Here is a 14,561-nt window from a genome sequence, read left to right as displayed (position 1 = left end):
GATAGCTATTATTGAGTAGGCACTGAACAGATTGGTATGAGAAGGACCGTGCGTAGCAGGGTTGAGATCAGCCGACTTGCTGTTGTAATGAGTTAGTAGTAGTAGCAGTAGACTATTATTGAAATAACTATTTATTTTATCATAGTTACCAATCGCAAACATTTTATTGCAGGTGCCATACACATAGGTTTTAAGTTTTATAGACAAAACATGTACCACATTATATATTTGTAATTTTTATTTTTCTCCACGAAGCGATCTAAATTAACATCTTTTACATAAAAAACAAAGGTATAGCTAAAGCTGCGTAAAATCAGGCGATAGAAACTACATTAGTGCTTCCTACTAGAACTTACTAACGACTACCAGAGTAAATAAACATGCAAATATATTAATATTTATTTTCATTGAGGCTTTTCATTGAGTCAACACCGTAGAAAGAAGTAAGAAAAAGGAAAAATGAGAAAATGAGAAGTTACTAAAATGACGAAAAAGAAAGGAGAGACAATTTTCAAGAAGACAAACAAAAATAGAATATTGAGGAAAAAAGATTGTATGAAGTAATTTTTTATATATTTTTGATATGTTGAAATATACGCTTTCAATTATTAATCTTATATTTATATTAATTCATAATTAATCTTTTATTTTAAATTTATATCTGATTTTATTTATTTTATATTTGATAATTTTTTTTTATGAATTTACATTAATTAATTTCTGTTAATTTTTATATTTTTTAAAATAATTAATTTTTTTATATTTATATTAAATCTTATATTTTAGCAACTATAATTTGCATTTATTTATTATGTGTAATTATGTTATTATGTGTAAATATTACGGTTCATGTTATCTTTTTTTTTTGTCTGATTTATCAGTCGGGGTAAATAGCAATACTATTCCTTGAATGTTTAAGTTGAAACTGGAAGCCCTGACTGGGAGGAGGGGGGGGGGAGGGATTTGAAAGAAAACCTATATAATACTTGTTTAAAGACATCCTCTCTAGGTAGTTTGTTTTCTAAACATGATGTTATTCATTTTTTTGTCTCTCTCCTCTGAAAACAATCATAATTTTTTTTTTTACGAGGAGATTGGTGATAGCAAATGTCCTAGTTTCTCTTAATACAAATTAATATACACAACAACTTAATATATACTCACCTGAGACAGGATTCTAGATAAGCTAATAGGTACTTTTTGCTGTTGTATGATCTTTGCTTTAGGAAATGGCGGCAAAGGAGGTGTTTTTGGGATGCTCGTATCTGAACCACTCCAATCATTTTTTACATCGCCTATGGCAACGTCCAAAGTCTTCTGTCTAGTGATCACAGTCCTTTCGGCTGGAATGGGTGACTTAGAAGTTGATGAAACTCGTCTTATTTCCGGTGATTTTTGACCATTTCTGGACGAGGAGTAGGACTTGAAGTTGATTTTCCAAAACCACTAGGGGCAAGCAATTGGAGCCGCCCAAATAGATGCGACTGAGTGTCAAAAGGATCAGGTTCAGGAGGGACAAAGTGGAAGGGACCCAAATGGGTCAATCTGTTCATGCTCGTCAGATTTTCGCTCACCCACTACGGGGGTCGATATGAAATCATTAGCTGATGCCTTGGGTAGGATCATTACATCTTGGAATTCTTCTGGCAAAACATCTTTAGAACCTGTTTTCTTTGGTTGGTGCTTCAAGTCCTGGAAAAAATCCTTTTTGTCAATATAGGGTCGAACTTTTCCAGTACCAAGGGGGTCCAATTCACTAAATATATTTCCAGGAGGATCTTGCACTGATGAAGACATGTGCTGCAAAAAAAAAAAGTTCCATTATTTTTTTTCGTGTTCTGGTTCATGTTCTCTACTCTTTTTCACTCCCATCCTCTCTCTCTCACTCTTTCTCTCTCTCTCTCTCTCACTCTTTCTCCCTCTCCCTCCCTCTCTTTCTCTATCTCTATCTCCCCCCCCTCTCTCTCTCTCTCTCTCTCTCTCTCTCTCTCTCTCTCTCTCTCTCTCTCTCTCTCTCTCTCTCTCTCTCTCTCTCTCTCTCTCTCTCTCTCTCTCTCTCTCTCTCTCTCTCTCTCTCTCTCTCTCTCTCTCTCTCTCTCTCTCTCTCTCTCTCTCTCTCTCTCTTCACGCCCAAAGGATAATAGAAAATTAAGATATTTTTTCCTCAGGAGTAGTACAAATCACCAGCTAGCAGCTAAATTTCAGTTTCAAAAACACATTTATTGTGTGACATCGAATACCCTCCGGCACAAACATATAAAAAGACTTCCATTCTTTTATATGAGCGAACCCCCTTTACCGACCAACAATCTAAAAAAAAACTTTTCCAACTGTAATTGTAACTTTTCCAATGTAGTTGTATTAATGAGTAGGGTTAAGGCCTCATTCAAGTAGTGATCTATATTAATTACTAATGTAGGAAAACAGTCTTCCTTTTCTCCTTCTGTCTTTTTTTTCACGTGTTTGTGTTGTTGCATTGGTGATTTCTTTTTTCATTATAATATAATAATACTATAATATTAATTATAATATTACCCAGACCACTTTGCCTGGGTAGGGAATTTAAAGTTATAGAGAGTTGATTGTGTATGGCTATGCTGTTTGACCTGTGTAATTGGATTGATGAGTAGGGTTAAAGCCTCGTTCATTACAAAATACTAAACACAAATACAAAACTAATTACAAAAGTAGGAAAACAGTCTTTCTCTTCTGTCTTCTTTTTTGTTTTATATTTTGTTTTATATATTATTTATTATTCGTTATTTCTTTATAGTTTTATATTTCTTTTGTTCGGTTGTATGGCGTGCGTTTGTGCTGTTACATTGGTGATTTCTTTTTTCACTATAAAATCATAAATATTATAAATACAATAAAGCAAATTATGCCTATTATTTTGCTAAATCAAACATAGGCCCTTATGAAAACGCAGCAATGACAGAAGAATTTGGTCCAAACGTGCTTATTGAAATTGGAAAGTGCGTTCTCTCCTTGGGGAATAGTAGCTAATATCGTTAAGGTCGTCTTTTCCTGAATATTCCCAAACAAATAACAGTTTGAGCCAATTCTGCAAGTTGGAATTAAAATTAGAAAAAGAGTTAAGATTAGAACTGATTTAATCTCCACCTGTATGGCTCACCTTGCCAATTTGTGCGCTATATTGAATCCGCTATTAGAGCACATCCACTCAGAATCGGAAATGTTGCCCTGAGGAACAGAAAAAATATTAGGGGTAAATGATACAAAAACAACGAGGTAGATCCATTTCCATATCTTCGGTCGGCTCTGGGACAGAGATTGGCAGCCTTGTCGAGACCGGTGCACATAGATGGCGCGATATTTCCCGTCAAAATTAAAAATAAGTAGGCTAACTGACTCACTAGATGCTTCAATTGTTACAAAAACCCGACTTTAAAATAATTCGAGATCTGCTGGCTGTGGAGACATGTTGACAATCAGGAAGAATAGACAGTATCAGAGGAATAAAGATCTGCATTTGCCGAACCTCCTGCAGTTACTAACATTCACAATGTAGATATACTAGCCTTTACTCTAAACTTCCTCTTCATACGCCGGCTCTAGTCCCTAAACCATCAAGAGCAGCCAAGTTTATACTTACATGAGCCAATTTGGCCTTACCATCCTTGTTATAACATGTAAACGCATTGGCTTTTGCTCGAGACTTCCAAAAATTTAGGCCTTGGTCACTCAAACCATCAACAGCAGCCAAGCTCTTTATTGACAGCCGCCAAATTGGCCCTTTCATTCTCTTGTTGCTATGCATAAGCATTGGTTTTTACTCAAAACCTCCTAAAATTAAGACATTGGTTCCTCAAAACCTCATGAGCAGCCAAGGTCTCTTTTTACGGCGCAATTTTGGCTTAATCATTCTTTCGTTACTAAACACAAACCTTGGCTTTTACTCAAGACCTCCGAAAGCTCAGGCCTAGTTCTCTATTTACGAGTTCCATTTTAGCTTTCATTATGTAGTAACATGGGCCTTTACTAGAGATTCTAAAATCCAGGCTTTAGTCCTAAGTCATCAAAACAGCCTAGTTTTCAGCTTAAAACCACCTGTCCTTGTTACTGTTTTTAGTACGGAATGTCAAGACTTGAAACACCGTTAGTGACACTATACTAATATGTAACAAAAAAAGATTTTGAGTCCATGGTTCGATCACAGCTGCCAGAGGGCAAACTAGAAAGTACACACGTCAGTATATAAAAAAAAAAAAAACATCTATGGATGCTCTCACTAGACATCTTTGTATAATTCAGCAAAATTTCCCTAAAGCATAATTGCTCTTACGAATATAAAAATATACACAAGAATAAGAAACTCACTTTGTGTTCCTGAATCTCATTATTGTTGTAGACCCCTTTTCACTATAAATTGGAACCTTTGCTATAGTTACTCGTACAGAATTTGGCAACTTTTTGGATAACATGACCGTCTCTTTTCTAAGATAACCAATCACTCTCAATACGAGAAAAACCACGAAAAAAAAACAAAAGCGGAAAACATTATTATTTCGTAGAATCATTACCAGTACCGGGGAACCGGGCTTCCCTTGGTAAAAAGAAGACATTCTATTTAATCTCTTTCGCAAAACAACTTAAATTTAATTTTATTTGCCGTGGAAAGTAAAACTATTAGAGTTTAGTAAGTCTGCGAATTTCTGAAGTACTTCAAATAAATTTTTTTTCCCTATTAAGTAACTGAAATGTTTTTTCCAAGTCTTGACTTATTTTTCACACACGTATTTGGTAGTGGGCTAATTTTCCAAAAATTACAATCTTATTTCAGAGAAAAAAAATCGCAGATAAATTTAGAATTATTCTTCGTTTAATATATTAAGATACTAGCTGTTGGGGTGGCGCTTCGCGCCACCCCAACACCTAGTTGGTGGGGGCGCTTCGCGCCCCCCCCAAGCCCCCCCGCGCGCGTAAGTCGTTACGCGCCATATTATTACGCGCCATTGTAGTTGTGTCCCTATGTCCCACCTGTGAATATAGATATATATATATATATATATATATATATATATATATATATATATATATATATATATATATATGTTTTTAACTACGTAAAACTTGCGAAAATAAACATTCTTTGCTGTCCCATTGTCTGTGCATATAAATAGAATGTCAGGTTTAACGACTCTTGAACATGCAACATATAATGGTCCATGGGAAAACAATCCGTATTCAGATCTATACCTCATGATTCTAATGATTGCCCTTGAGCTTTGTTGATGGTGATTGCTAATCGACGATTCCCTGTGTCGCCGTCGTCATTTATATATCCCCGTGTGCCCCCCGGTGTCCCGGTCGTCATTTATATTCCATGTGTTCCGGTCGTCATTTATGTCCCGGTGTCCCAGTCTGTGAATTCTCTTTGAGGGTCCCGGGCGTCATTGATATTCCTTGTGTCCCGGTGTCCCGGTCGTCATTCGTGTCCCGGTGTCCCAGTCTGTATATACATTCGTTTTTGAATTGGTCTTTTTTTTAGGTTTTAGTTTTCTGCCTTTTTTTTAGTTTTTTTTTAGTTATACCTCATGATTCTAATGATTGCCCTTGAGCTTTGTTGATGGTGATTGCTAATCGAACATTCTCTGTGTCCCCATCGTCATTTATATATCCCCCTGAGCCCCCCGGCGTCCCCGTTGTAGTTGTGTCCCTGTGTCCCGGTCGTCATTTATATTCCCTGTGTCCCGGTCGTCATTTGTATTCCGGTGTCCCGGTCTGTATATACATTCGTTTTTGAAATGGTAAATGATGAAATAAATTTTTGTATTTTTCCCCTTTTTTTCTTTTTAGTTTTTTTTTGGTTTTTACATTTTTTTAGTTTTTTTAGTTTTTTTTTCTTTTTTCTTTTTAGTTTTTTTTTTTTATTTTAATTTTTTTAGTTTTGTTTTTCTCCTTTATTTTTCTTTTTGTTTCCTTTTTTTATTTTTTTTATTTTTTATTTTTTATTTTTTAGTTTTTTTAGTTTTTTAGCTTTTTTAGTTTTTTTATTAGTTTTTAGTTTGTTTTTTTCTTTTTAGTTTTTTTGTAGTTTTTACCTTTTTTTTAGTTTTTTTTTTACTTATGTCCTGGTCGTCATTTATACTCCCTGTGTCCCGGTCGTCATTTGTGATGGTTTGTTGACGGTGTTTTGTTGATGGTGATTGCTAATTGAACATTCCTTGTGTCCCGGTCGCTTTCTCTTTGAGTGTCCCGGTCGTCATTTATATTCCCTATGTGCCGGTGTCCTGGTCGTCATTTGTGTCCCAATGTAATTTCGTAATTTCGTCAGTCGAAAACATGACGTCAGCCGACACAGAAACATGACGTCACCTGATCCACAGATCCACACACAGACAACTTATTTTTATATATATAGATAGATTAGCGGGTCATATATCAAGAAATTTTTATTTTTTCCCCTTTTTTGTAGTGCTTCATTATTTATACGTATTGTACGGTGAGCTGCAAATAAAGTGGGCTGAGTTCCATTCTATAAAATATGGTCTTGCCCAAATCAAAAATAAACATACTACGCTGTATCGTCGTGTCCTCGGCGTTGAAAAACAACATCCATCTATTTCTTTGTTATTGACCAAATCAAACGAGTTATGAGGAACATTCTGTGTGTCCCATTCTGATCTGAAGGAGCGTGTCCTATATTGCGTCGGAATTGTAAGACACTAAACAAATCCGATATATAAGGGAAAACCGGTACAAGAAACACTCACCTGAGATTCAGCGACTTCTTTTGGCAACTTGACCGTGTCTTCTCTAGGTTTTATAACCGGGTGAAAAATAGGAGGAGTTTCTCTGCTCGTTTTCTTTTCGTTAGAAACTGCACCTCCACTTGATCTACAATCAGGTTTGCTTGAAACATCTCCATTGGTTTTGAAGGAAAACTCTCCGCCAAAAGAAGCGTTGTCTTTAAAGGGATCAGGAAAAGTTGTATCAAACTTGACAGAAAAAGTTGTTGGCTGTTCTAACTTATTGACCTCCAAAGACTTTTCCTTTCGGGGAAGGGTTTTGCTGTGCTTTGACACGGGTGGGGGTAGGGGACTTACTGAAACAGGGCTCTTTTTTCCGCTTGGCGAAGCAGAGTAGCTGTTGACAGACGTAGATGTTATTAGTTTATTCTTACTGGGGGGTACTTCTTTGGCAACAGGAAAGGAACCTAGAAAAAAAAGCTTTTAAAAGACTCAGACTTCTCTCTAAGATACCCAGGGAGACCAATTCTCTCTTTAGAAATAGCTTTAGAAATATTTACGTACAAAATATTTTTAGGTCTATGTTAATTAAGACGAGTTGTACCTGTGTTTCTTAAACTTCCAATAATCCTCATTTTGCAAGTTCAAGATTTCGATGAAAAAAGTTATTTAAATATATGTTGTTTTCTTAATCCCATAATTTCAATGGCATTATTTTCCAAATCCGGCTAATAACAAAAGTAATCATGGAGCTAACGATATTAGTAAGTGTGACAGGTCCAGAGTTTTGAGAACGGAGCAGGGACATAAAGAACTTTTATAGCTTCTTTTTATTAATCGACATATTCATAGGCCAGAACTTCGGAAACAAATTCTTTCTTGATGTAAACGTAGGCTTAAAATGAAAGCGTAATGACTTTTTTTTCTGGTTAGACGGATTCAAACGATTAAAGCGTATTTGGTAACAAAAAATGTACAACAACAAAAAATATGGAAATAGAAATTGCCCCCCCCCTTTTAGTGGATTCGATATCCCGAAAAACAGAAAAGGAGATAAGAAAACCACAAAAAATTAAAGAGGAACCTTGTGTCATTTATCATCATTCATCAACTCAAATAAGGCGATAAGAGACACGTCAGAGCCTACAAAAAAAGGGAAGAAAGAACGATAACACCACCATTACAATTAATGTAAAAATATTAATATACAGCATTACCCTCTTAAAACCAACTAGCATAAAAATAATTTTAAAGTCCAATCTAAAAGAAGTCATAGAAATAAAGCCATAGTAAATATATAACCAAGCTATATGGAAGAATGGTTTGGGTTCTCTTCTCCGTCATAAGTTCTTTTCTCCGTCCCTATCCCCGACAGGAAAATCTTGCCTGCGTGGCATCGCAGTGACATCAGGATGGACTTTTCATGAGTTGTCTTAGCCAAAACTATGACTGCTAACACCGCTACAGGAGGACCTCAAGAAATGGCGCCCATTGAGGAAATTAGAGCCTGGTAAACGACACAGTATTTGCAGTAGCTTCTGATTAATTGATAACTTTTCTGGGTTTGCTCTGTTTTGGTGGGTGATTTGGGCTGAAAAGCATTTTCCTAGCTAAGTTATCTTTTATGGGTAGGCTCCCCACATTAGCATTTTTTTTTTTAGGCATGAATATACAATGACTTGGAGGCAATAGACTTGAGATTGTCTGTGTCAGATTTCAACTTTTGTTAGTAGAGGATCATCGCAATCAGAGGATTCAGAGGATTGGAGGTCCCAGGGACTTTTGCTTTCTGCCTCTAAACCGGCTGATGTCGGCTGAAGCAAAAATATGTGCTAGTCCCAGTCCTGAATTGATTCTGGGATCATTGCTTTTCCTGAGGCAATAATACCTTCAAAAGTCTGAATAATATTAAAATTGCAACTTGAAATGTAAAAACATTAAAAAACAACGATTGTATCGATATCTTGGACTTATAGAAATTTCAGAAATTCACATTTCAGGTATAGACAACATGAAATTAGGTGGTATAGAATTTATATACTCAGACAGGGAGGATTGGGTACATAGATAGGTAGTAAGGTCCATGATAAATGAGGAAACTACAGTCTTCTTCAGGCTGGGAAGACATTAATAATAAGATGCTAGTGACTCCTTTTGTGACAAAAAGGTGCAAGATATCAGTCATAGTAGTGTGCATATCTGTAGAACCGACTAGTGGAGATAGTAGTGACTCAAATGAATTTTGCTTACAGCTTCAGGAGTGAATATACAGGGTCCAAGGTAAAAACATGGTATTTTTATTTGAAAATTTCAATGCCGAGGTTGGTAGAAATAGAGATAGATGGCATCCTATAATTTTTGCAGGAATAACAGTCCTGTTATAACCAACATAATATTTGGTCATAAAACGGCCCACAAGTTAGCAAGGTATTCAAAAGATAGTTTGAAAGCTAACATTTTTGATTGTGTTATTGTAAAAGGAAGACTTGCAGGATCGATACACCAATATATAGAGGTGCTATTATTAAAGTTAAAAATAAAGATTATCTAGTAGTCTCCACGGTTATCTAAAGCTGAAATTTAGCAAGGATAGCTACCTTCCGGGAAGCTATGACGTTGGTAGACTCCAGTATGAGAATCTGAGAAAAATTTTCCAGGAATAGTTGACTACTATATTGGAGAGTTTAAAATTTGACAATGCAGAAGATGGGTAGAATAGTTATAAGAAAATAGTTTGTCAAATCGCTGATGGTAACTTAGGGAAGAAAGTTAGAAACACAGGTAGAAAGATTAGTGAAAATGCTTTTACGTTTAATAGAGAGGGTGAGAGGCTCATACAAGAATTAGTTGAGCGATGGGTCATAGGAAAATAAGAGGAATGTAAAGAAAGCGGAGAAAGGTGTACAATATAAACTAAGGAAGTGTGAATTGGAAGCCATGGATATGATTGCTGAAGATCTGGAAGATGCAGCCAGACAGCATAAAATTAATTGTACAGACATGTTAATAAATTGAAAGGAAATAGTCAATCTGGACTTGCCCCAGTTAAAGATAGGAGCTGGGCTGAAACTGGTGATAAGGAAAGAGTTAAAGAGAGATGGTCAGAACATTTTGAGAACGTATTATACCGTGATAGCAGGAAATAATATATAAAAGAATAAAACACTTTGTGACACTTTTTATAAGAAGGGAGTTTTTTTGGGATAAGATAAGGTAAACTTTTATTTTCACCAAAATTTTCGTGTCACTGCCAAATTTCTTTGGTATAGTCACATTAATAAGTGAAAAAAAAGACATTTCTGCCTGCTTTGAAACTATCATTAGAGCTCTTTTCTGAACTCTTTCGAGTCTGGCACTTTGCTCAGCCGTCAGTCCAAAATGCCGCACAGGAGCTGCACATTCCAGAATTGGGTGAATAAAAGATTTAAATATTCGGAGGAGGTGATCTGGAGGAACGCTATGTTTCGAAATAAGCTTAAGCATCTGCAGCCCAGCATTACCCTTTTTTATTAGACTAGTTGTGTTTGCTTCCCATTTAAAATCACTGGTAATAATAACTCCCAAGAGTTTAATTTTACTGACTTTAAGAGAATCAGAGATAGTTGGTAGGAAATTTGGTTCAGAAGAATTTAAAAATGGAATAGTTAAAATAGAAGATCTACTGTCATTTACTCTCATATTTGAAACGGAAGCTTTAGTTTTAACGTCATTAATTAAAATTTGAGCTTTGCTACATTCATTTGCTTCACAAATTTTTGTGATAATAAAAGAAGTATTAAAAAATAATAAGCCCCCATATGTTGATGATGATTATATATATGATGATTATGAAGTTGGATACAAGTTGCTTAAGATTGCTGAAGATTATGAAGATAATAAAAGTGATAAGAGTGAGTGCGGTAATTATAAAGGTATTAGCTGGGTTTCTGTAGCAAGCAAATTACTTAGAATGATGATAATTTTTAGATTTAGAGATGCTATAGATAAAGTTTGAAGAAAAGAACAGTGTGGTTTTAGGAACGGCAGAGGATACGTCGACAAAATTTTCCCTCTTAGATTAATAATTGAGAAGTACCTGAAGAAGTCCCATCCATGTATGGCATACCAAATAAACATATTAGAGTGATTACTGCTATGTACGAGGATAAAATTACTGCGGTTAAGCTAGGAAATGAGGTAAATAGCTGGTTTCGCATTAAATCAAGAGTTAAGGAGGGTTGCGTTCTATCCCCATTTATATGGGTGATTTTGATGGACTTTATCATAAAGAGCACGGCAAAGAAAATGGGAGAACCGACATTCAAATGGAAAAGTAAAACTCTCCTAGACTTAGATTATGCTGATGATTTAAGTATCCTAGATGAAGATGTTAGCAAACTGAATGAGTATTTAGGGGTTTTGCAAGTTCATGGTCCAAGAATAGGTTTGAAACTTAATGTTAAGAAGACGAAGTCGCTAAGACTAGGAATAAGTAAATTGAATTTGAAGAGGGGATGTTAGGTAGCGAGAAGATCGATCAAAAGGACAGCTTCACTTACATAGGCAGTATTATTAGCAAAAGTATTGGGCGCACTGAAGATTTTAAAAGCAGAATAGCATATTTTTTTCTCAGTTGAAAGAAGTTTGGAAGAATAGAATATAAGTCTGCACACCACAATTAGAAAATTGGAGGCCACAGCGGTGAGAGTGGTCACTCATGATTCTGAAGTGTGGGTCCTCTGCAAAACTCATTTTTAGTGTATATAAAAATAGAAGATAAAAGACGATTAACGAGTTGAGTATTAACTCTTCTTTTAAAATTAATTTAAGTTTGAGTTTGTGAAAAATTTGAATAGAACATAAATCCATAAAGGATATATAATAATCCATAAAGGATATATAATATGGATTTATCCATAAAGGATAAATCCATAAAGGATATACATAATCCATAAAGGATTAATAACAAGTTTTGTGTTAATTTTTAAGTCTCAAATTATACCGATTTTCAATTATACAATTTTCTTTTTTTTCAATTATACTGATTTTCAATTATACAATTTCCTTTTCGTCTAAGTCTGCTGCTAAAAAGCAAACAGAAGACGAAAGAAAGAGCATAAAATACATACATTTCTTTAAAAACATATTTCTGGAAATAAATTTACATAGAAATAGGAACACGGAGCTTAAATTTTGAAATAATTCATTATTATTTTGTATATACGAATATTAGGAAAGTTTATTAGGATAATAATATTATTATTTTATATTAAGAATATATAGGAAACTAACAGAGCATGAAATAAATATGTTTTCCATAAATATATTTTTCGAAGCTTTTACTTTTGTGACAGTCAACCATTATTTTCTAAGTCTATTCTAGAAGAGTGAGAGGGAGGTTGCGACAGAGAGCGAGAGAAAGAAAGATGGAGAGGGAGATAGAAAAGTAGGGAGAAAGAGGGGGACCAGATAACTCTGCTCACACCAAAAGAGTCAAAGAATTTTATGGGCCGTTACAAAACAATTTTTGGGGTAAAAAATGCTTAGTTTAACTTTTTGCCTTTTATTTTTTTTGGGGGTAGGTCCAACCCTCATTTAAAAGATGTCTTACTGACTATTTTCTTTAGTAGTAAATTTTTGCTAATCTATCATCAAGAGTGCAACAGAAAAGAAAGAAGAAGCTTACGGAAGGAAGAGAGAAATAGAGATTGAAATAGAAAAGAAGCTTACGAGAGAAAGAGAGAAATAGAGATAGAAAAGAAGCTTATTGGACAAAGAGAGAAATAGAGATTGAAGAGAGAGAAATAAAAAAGAAACTTAAGGGATAAAGAGAGAAATAGAGATTGAAGAGAGAGAAATGAAAAAGAAGCTTACGGGATAAAGAGAGAAATAGAGATTGAAGAGAGAGAAATAAAAAAGAACCTTACGGGATAAAGAGAGAAATAGAGATAGAACAGAAGTTTAGGGAAGAAAGAGAGAAATAGAGAAGAGGCTTATGGGATAAAGAGAGAAATAGAAAAACTGAAAAGAAGCTTATAAGATAAAGATAGAAAAAAAAAGTAGAAAAGACGCTTACGAGAAAAAGAATCTCCAAAGGGATCATAAAGAACTTCATTTGAATCACCAACAAGAGGATCTTCAACGCTTTTGAACGTTGTGAGGCTTCCCATATGATGTAAACCTTCCTGCAAACTGCATAGTTCCGATTCTAGGTCGAGCAAATCAGCGGTAATAACACTATGACTAGATTTATCACGCACTAGACCGCTGGTTGATGATACACTATCCGTACGTCTCGATGACTAAAATAAGAAGAATACTTAGAGAATAGCACTAAACTCCTGGTCAATAATATGCAATCCGTACATCTTGATGACTAAAGGAAATAGCATCCCTAAGAAGATAATACAAAAGAAACCAAATTGGAAAATAAATGAACGCATAATAAATGCAAAACTTTTTTTAAACTCGTGATAAATAAATGAACGCATAATAAATATAATTTTTTTAAAAAACTTGTTTTCAAAATCGAAGAAAATTTGCAAAATATTTTTTTTCTCGAGAATCTATGAATATAAGTGAAAACGAGAGGCACAAAACGGAGTGGGCTTTGCACACCTGATATGATTTATAATAGCATAAATCAAACAAAACAGCGTAGAAACAATGGGGAGATTTTTTCCAAGACAGTGGGATTCAATTCAGTGGATATTTCGGCCCTATGCCCAAGGGCCGTCTTCAGCACAACACCTGAATATATAATGAAAAAAGAAATCACCAATGCAACAGCACAAACACATAAGTAAACATACACCATAGAAAAAAAGACAGAAGGAGAAAGGGAAGATTGTTTTCCTACTTTAGTAATTAATATAGATCAGTACTTTAATGAGGCCTTAGCTCTACTCATCCATCCAATTACATAGGTCAAACAGCAAAGCCATACACAATCAACCATAAAGAATAACCAATGGACAGGCAGTCGTGTCGTAAGTAAGTACAAGTCGTCATTTACCAAATATTAAAAACAGTAAAAAAGACAAATAATTCAGAGGCGTCAACCCAACACAAGTGCTCATCAGGGGGATACACACTTGCTTATAGGTTTCGGCACTTTACATTCCTTACCCAGGCAAGTGGCGTGCCTACTTTAAATTCCCTACCCAGGCAAGCAGCATGCCTACCATAAATTCCCTATCGTATCCCCGTGCTAGGTATCACCCCCAGAATAAATGCCTAAGGTATATATATATATATATATATATATATATATATATATATATATATATATATATATATATATATATATATATATATATATATATATATATATATATATATATATATATATATATATATATATATATATATATATATATATATATATATATATATATATATATATATATATATATATATATATATATATATATTCGTCGCTATTTACGTAATTAAATAAAAAAAACAAGTTTTTTGAAATGAAAGTAAGGAGCAACATTAAAACTTAAAACGAACAGAAATTACTCCGTATATGAAAGGCGCTTTTCCTCCCCGACACGCCGCTCTTTACGCTAAAGTTTTTTATTGTTTTAAAAAGTAGAGTTGCGAGAAAGAATAAAACTTTAGCGTAAAGAGCGGGGTGTCGAGGAGGAAAAGTCCCTTTCATATACAGAGTAATTTCTGTTCGTTTTAAGTTTTAATGTCGTTCCTTACTTTCATTTCAAAAAACTTATTTTTTTTTATTTAATTGTGTATCAGCTATTATAGTATAGTTAATCAGATGATACGAAATTGACCGTTTATCGTTTTTCGTTTTAAAATGACGACTTTTAAAAAACAACTTGATTTGCACGTGTAGAAAGTCGATAA

The 14,561-nt window shown here is 34.5% G+C and overlaps 1 protein-coding gene across 2 annotated transcripts in view; it reads right to left on the bottom strand.

Moving 5' to 3' along the window:
* Positions 1 to 1,471: 1,471 nt before the first annotated feature.
* LOC136024904 (protein disabled-like) overlaps positions 1,472 to 14,561 on the bottom strand; it is a 70,165-nt gene continuing 57,075 nt past the window's right edge. For both annotated transcript variants that reach the window (XM_065700465.1, XM_065700473.1), the window contains exons 6-8: positions 12,769 to 12,994; positions 6,738 to 7,180; positions 1,472 to 1,800 (exon numbers count right to left, since the gene is read on the bottom strand). In XM_065700465.1, the coding sequence (XP_065556537.1) occupies positions 1,507 to 1,800; positions 6,738 to 7,180; positions 12,769 to 12,994 (963 nt within the window). In that variant the 3' untranslated portion in view covers positions 1,472 to 1,506. The remainder of the gene's footprint in view (positions 1,801 to 6,737; positions 7,181 to 12,768; positions 12,995 to 14,561) is intronic.

The sequence above is a fragment of the Artemia franciscana genome, chromosome 1 (genome assembly GCF_032884065.1).
Source record: "Artemia franciscana chromosome 1, ASM3288406v1, whole genome shotgun sequence".
NCBI classification, from domain to species: domain Eukaryota; kingdom Metazoa; phylum Arthropoda; class Branchiopoda; order Anostraca; family Artemiidae; genus Artemia; species Artemia franciscana.
This window is presented reverse-complemented; position numbering and strand designations above follow the sequence as displayed.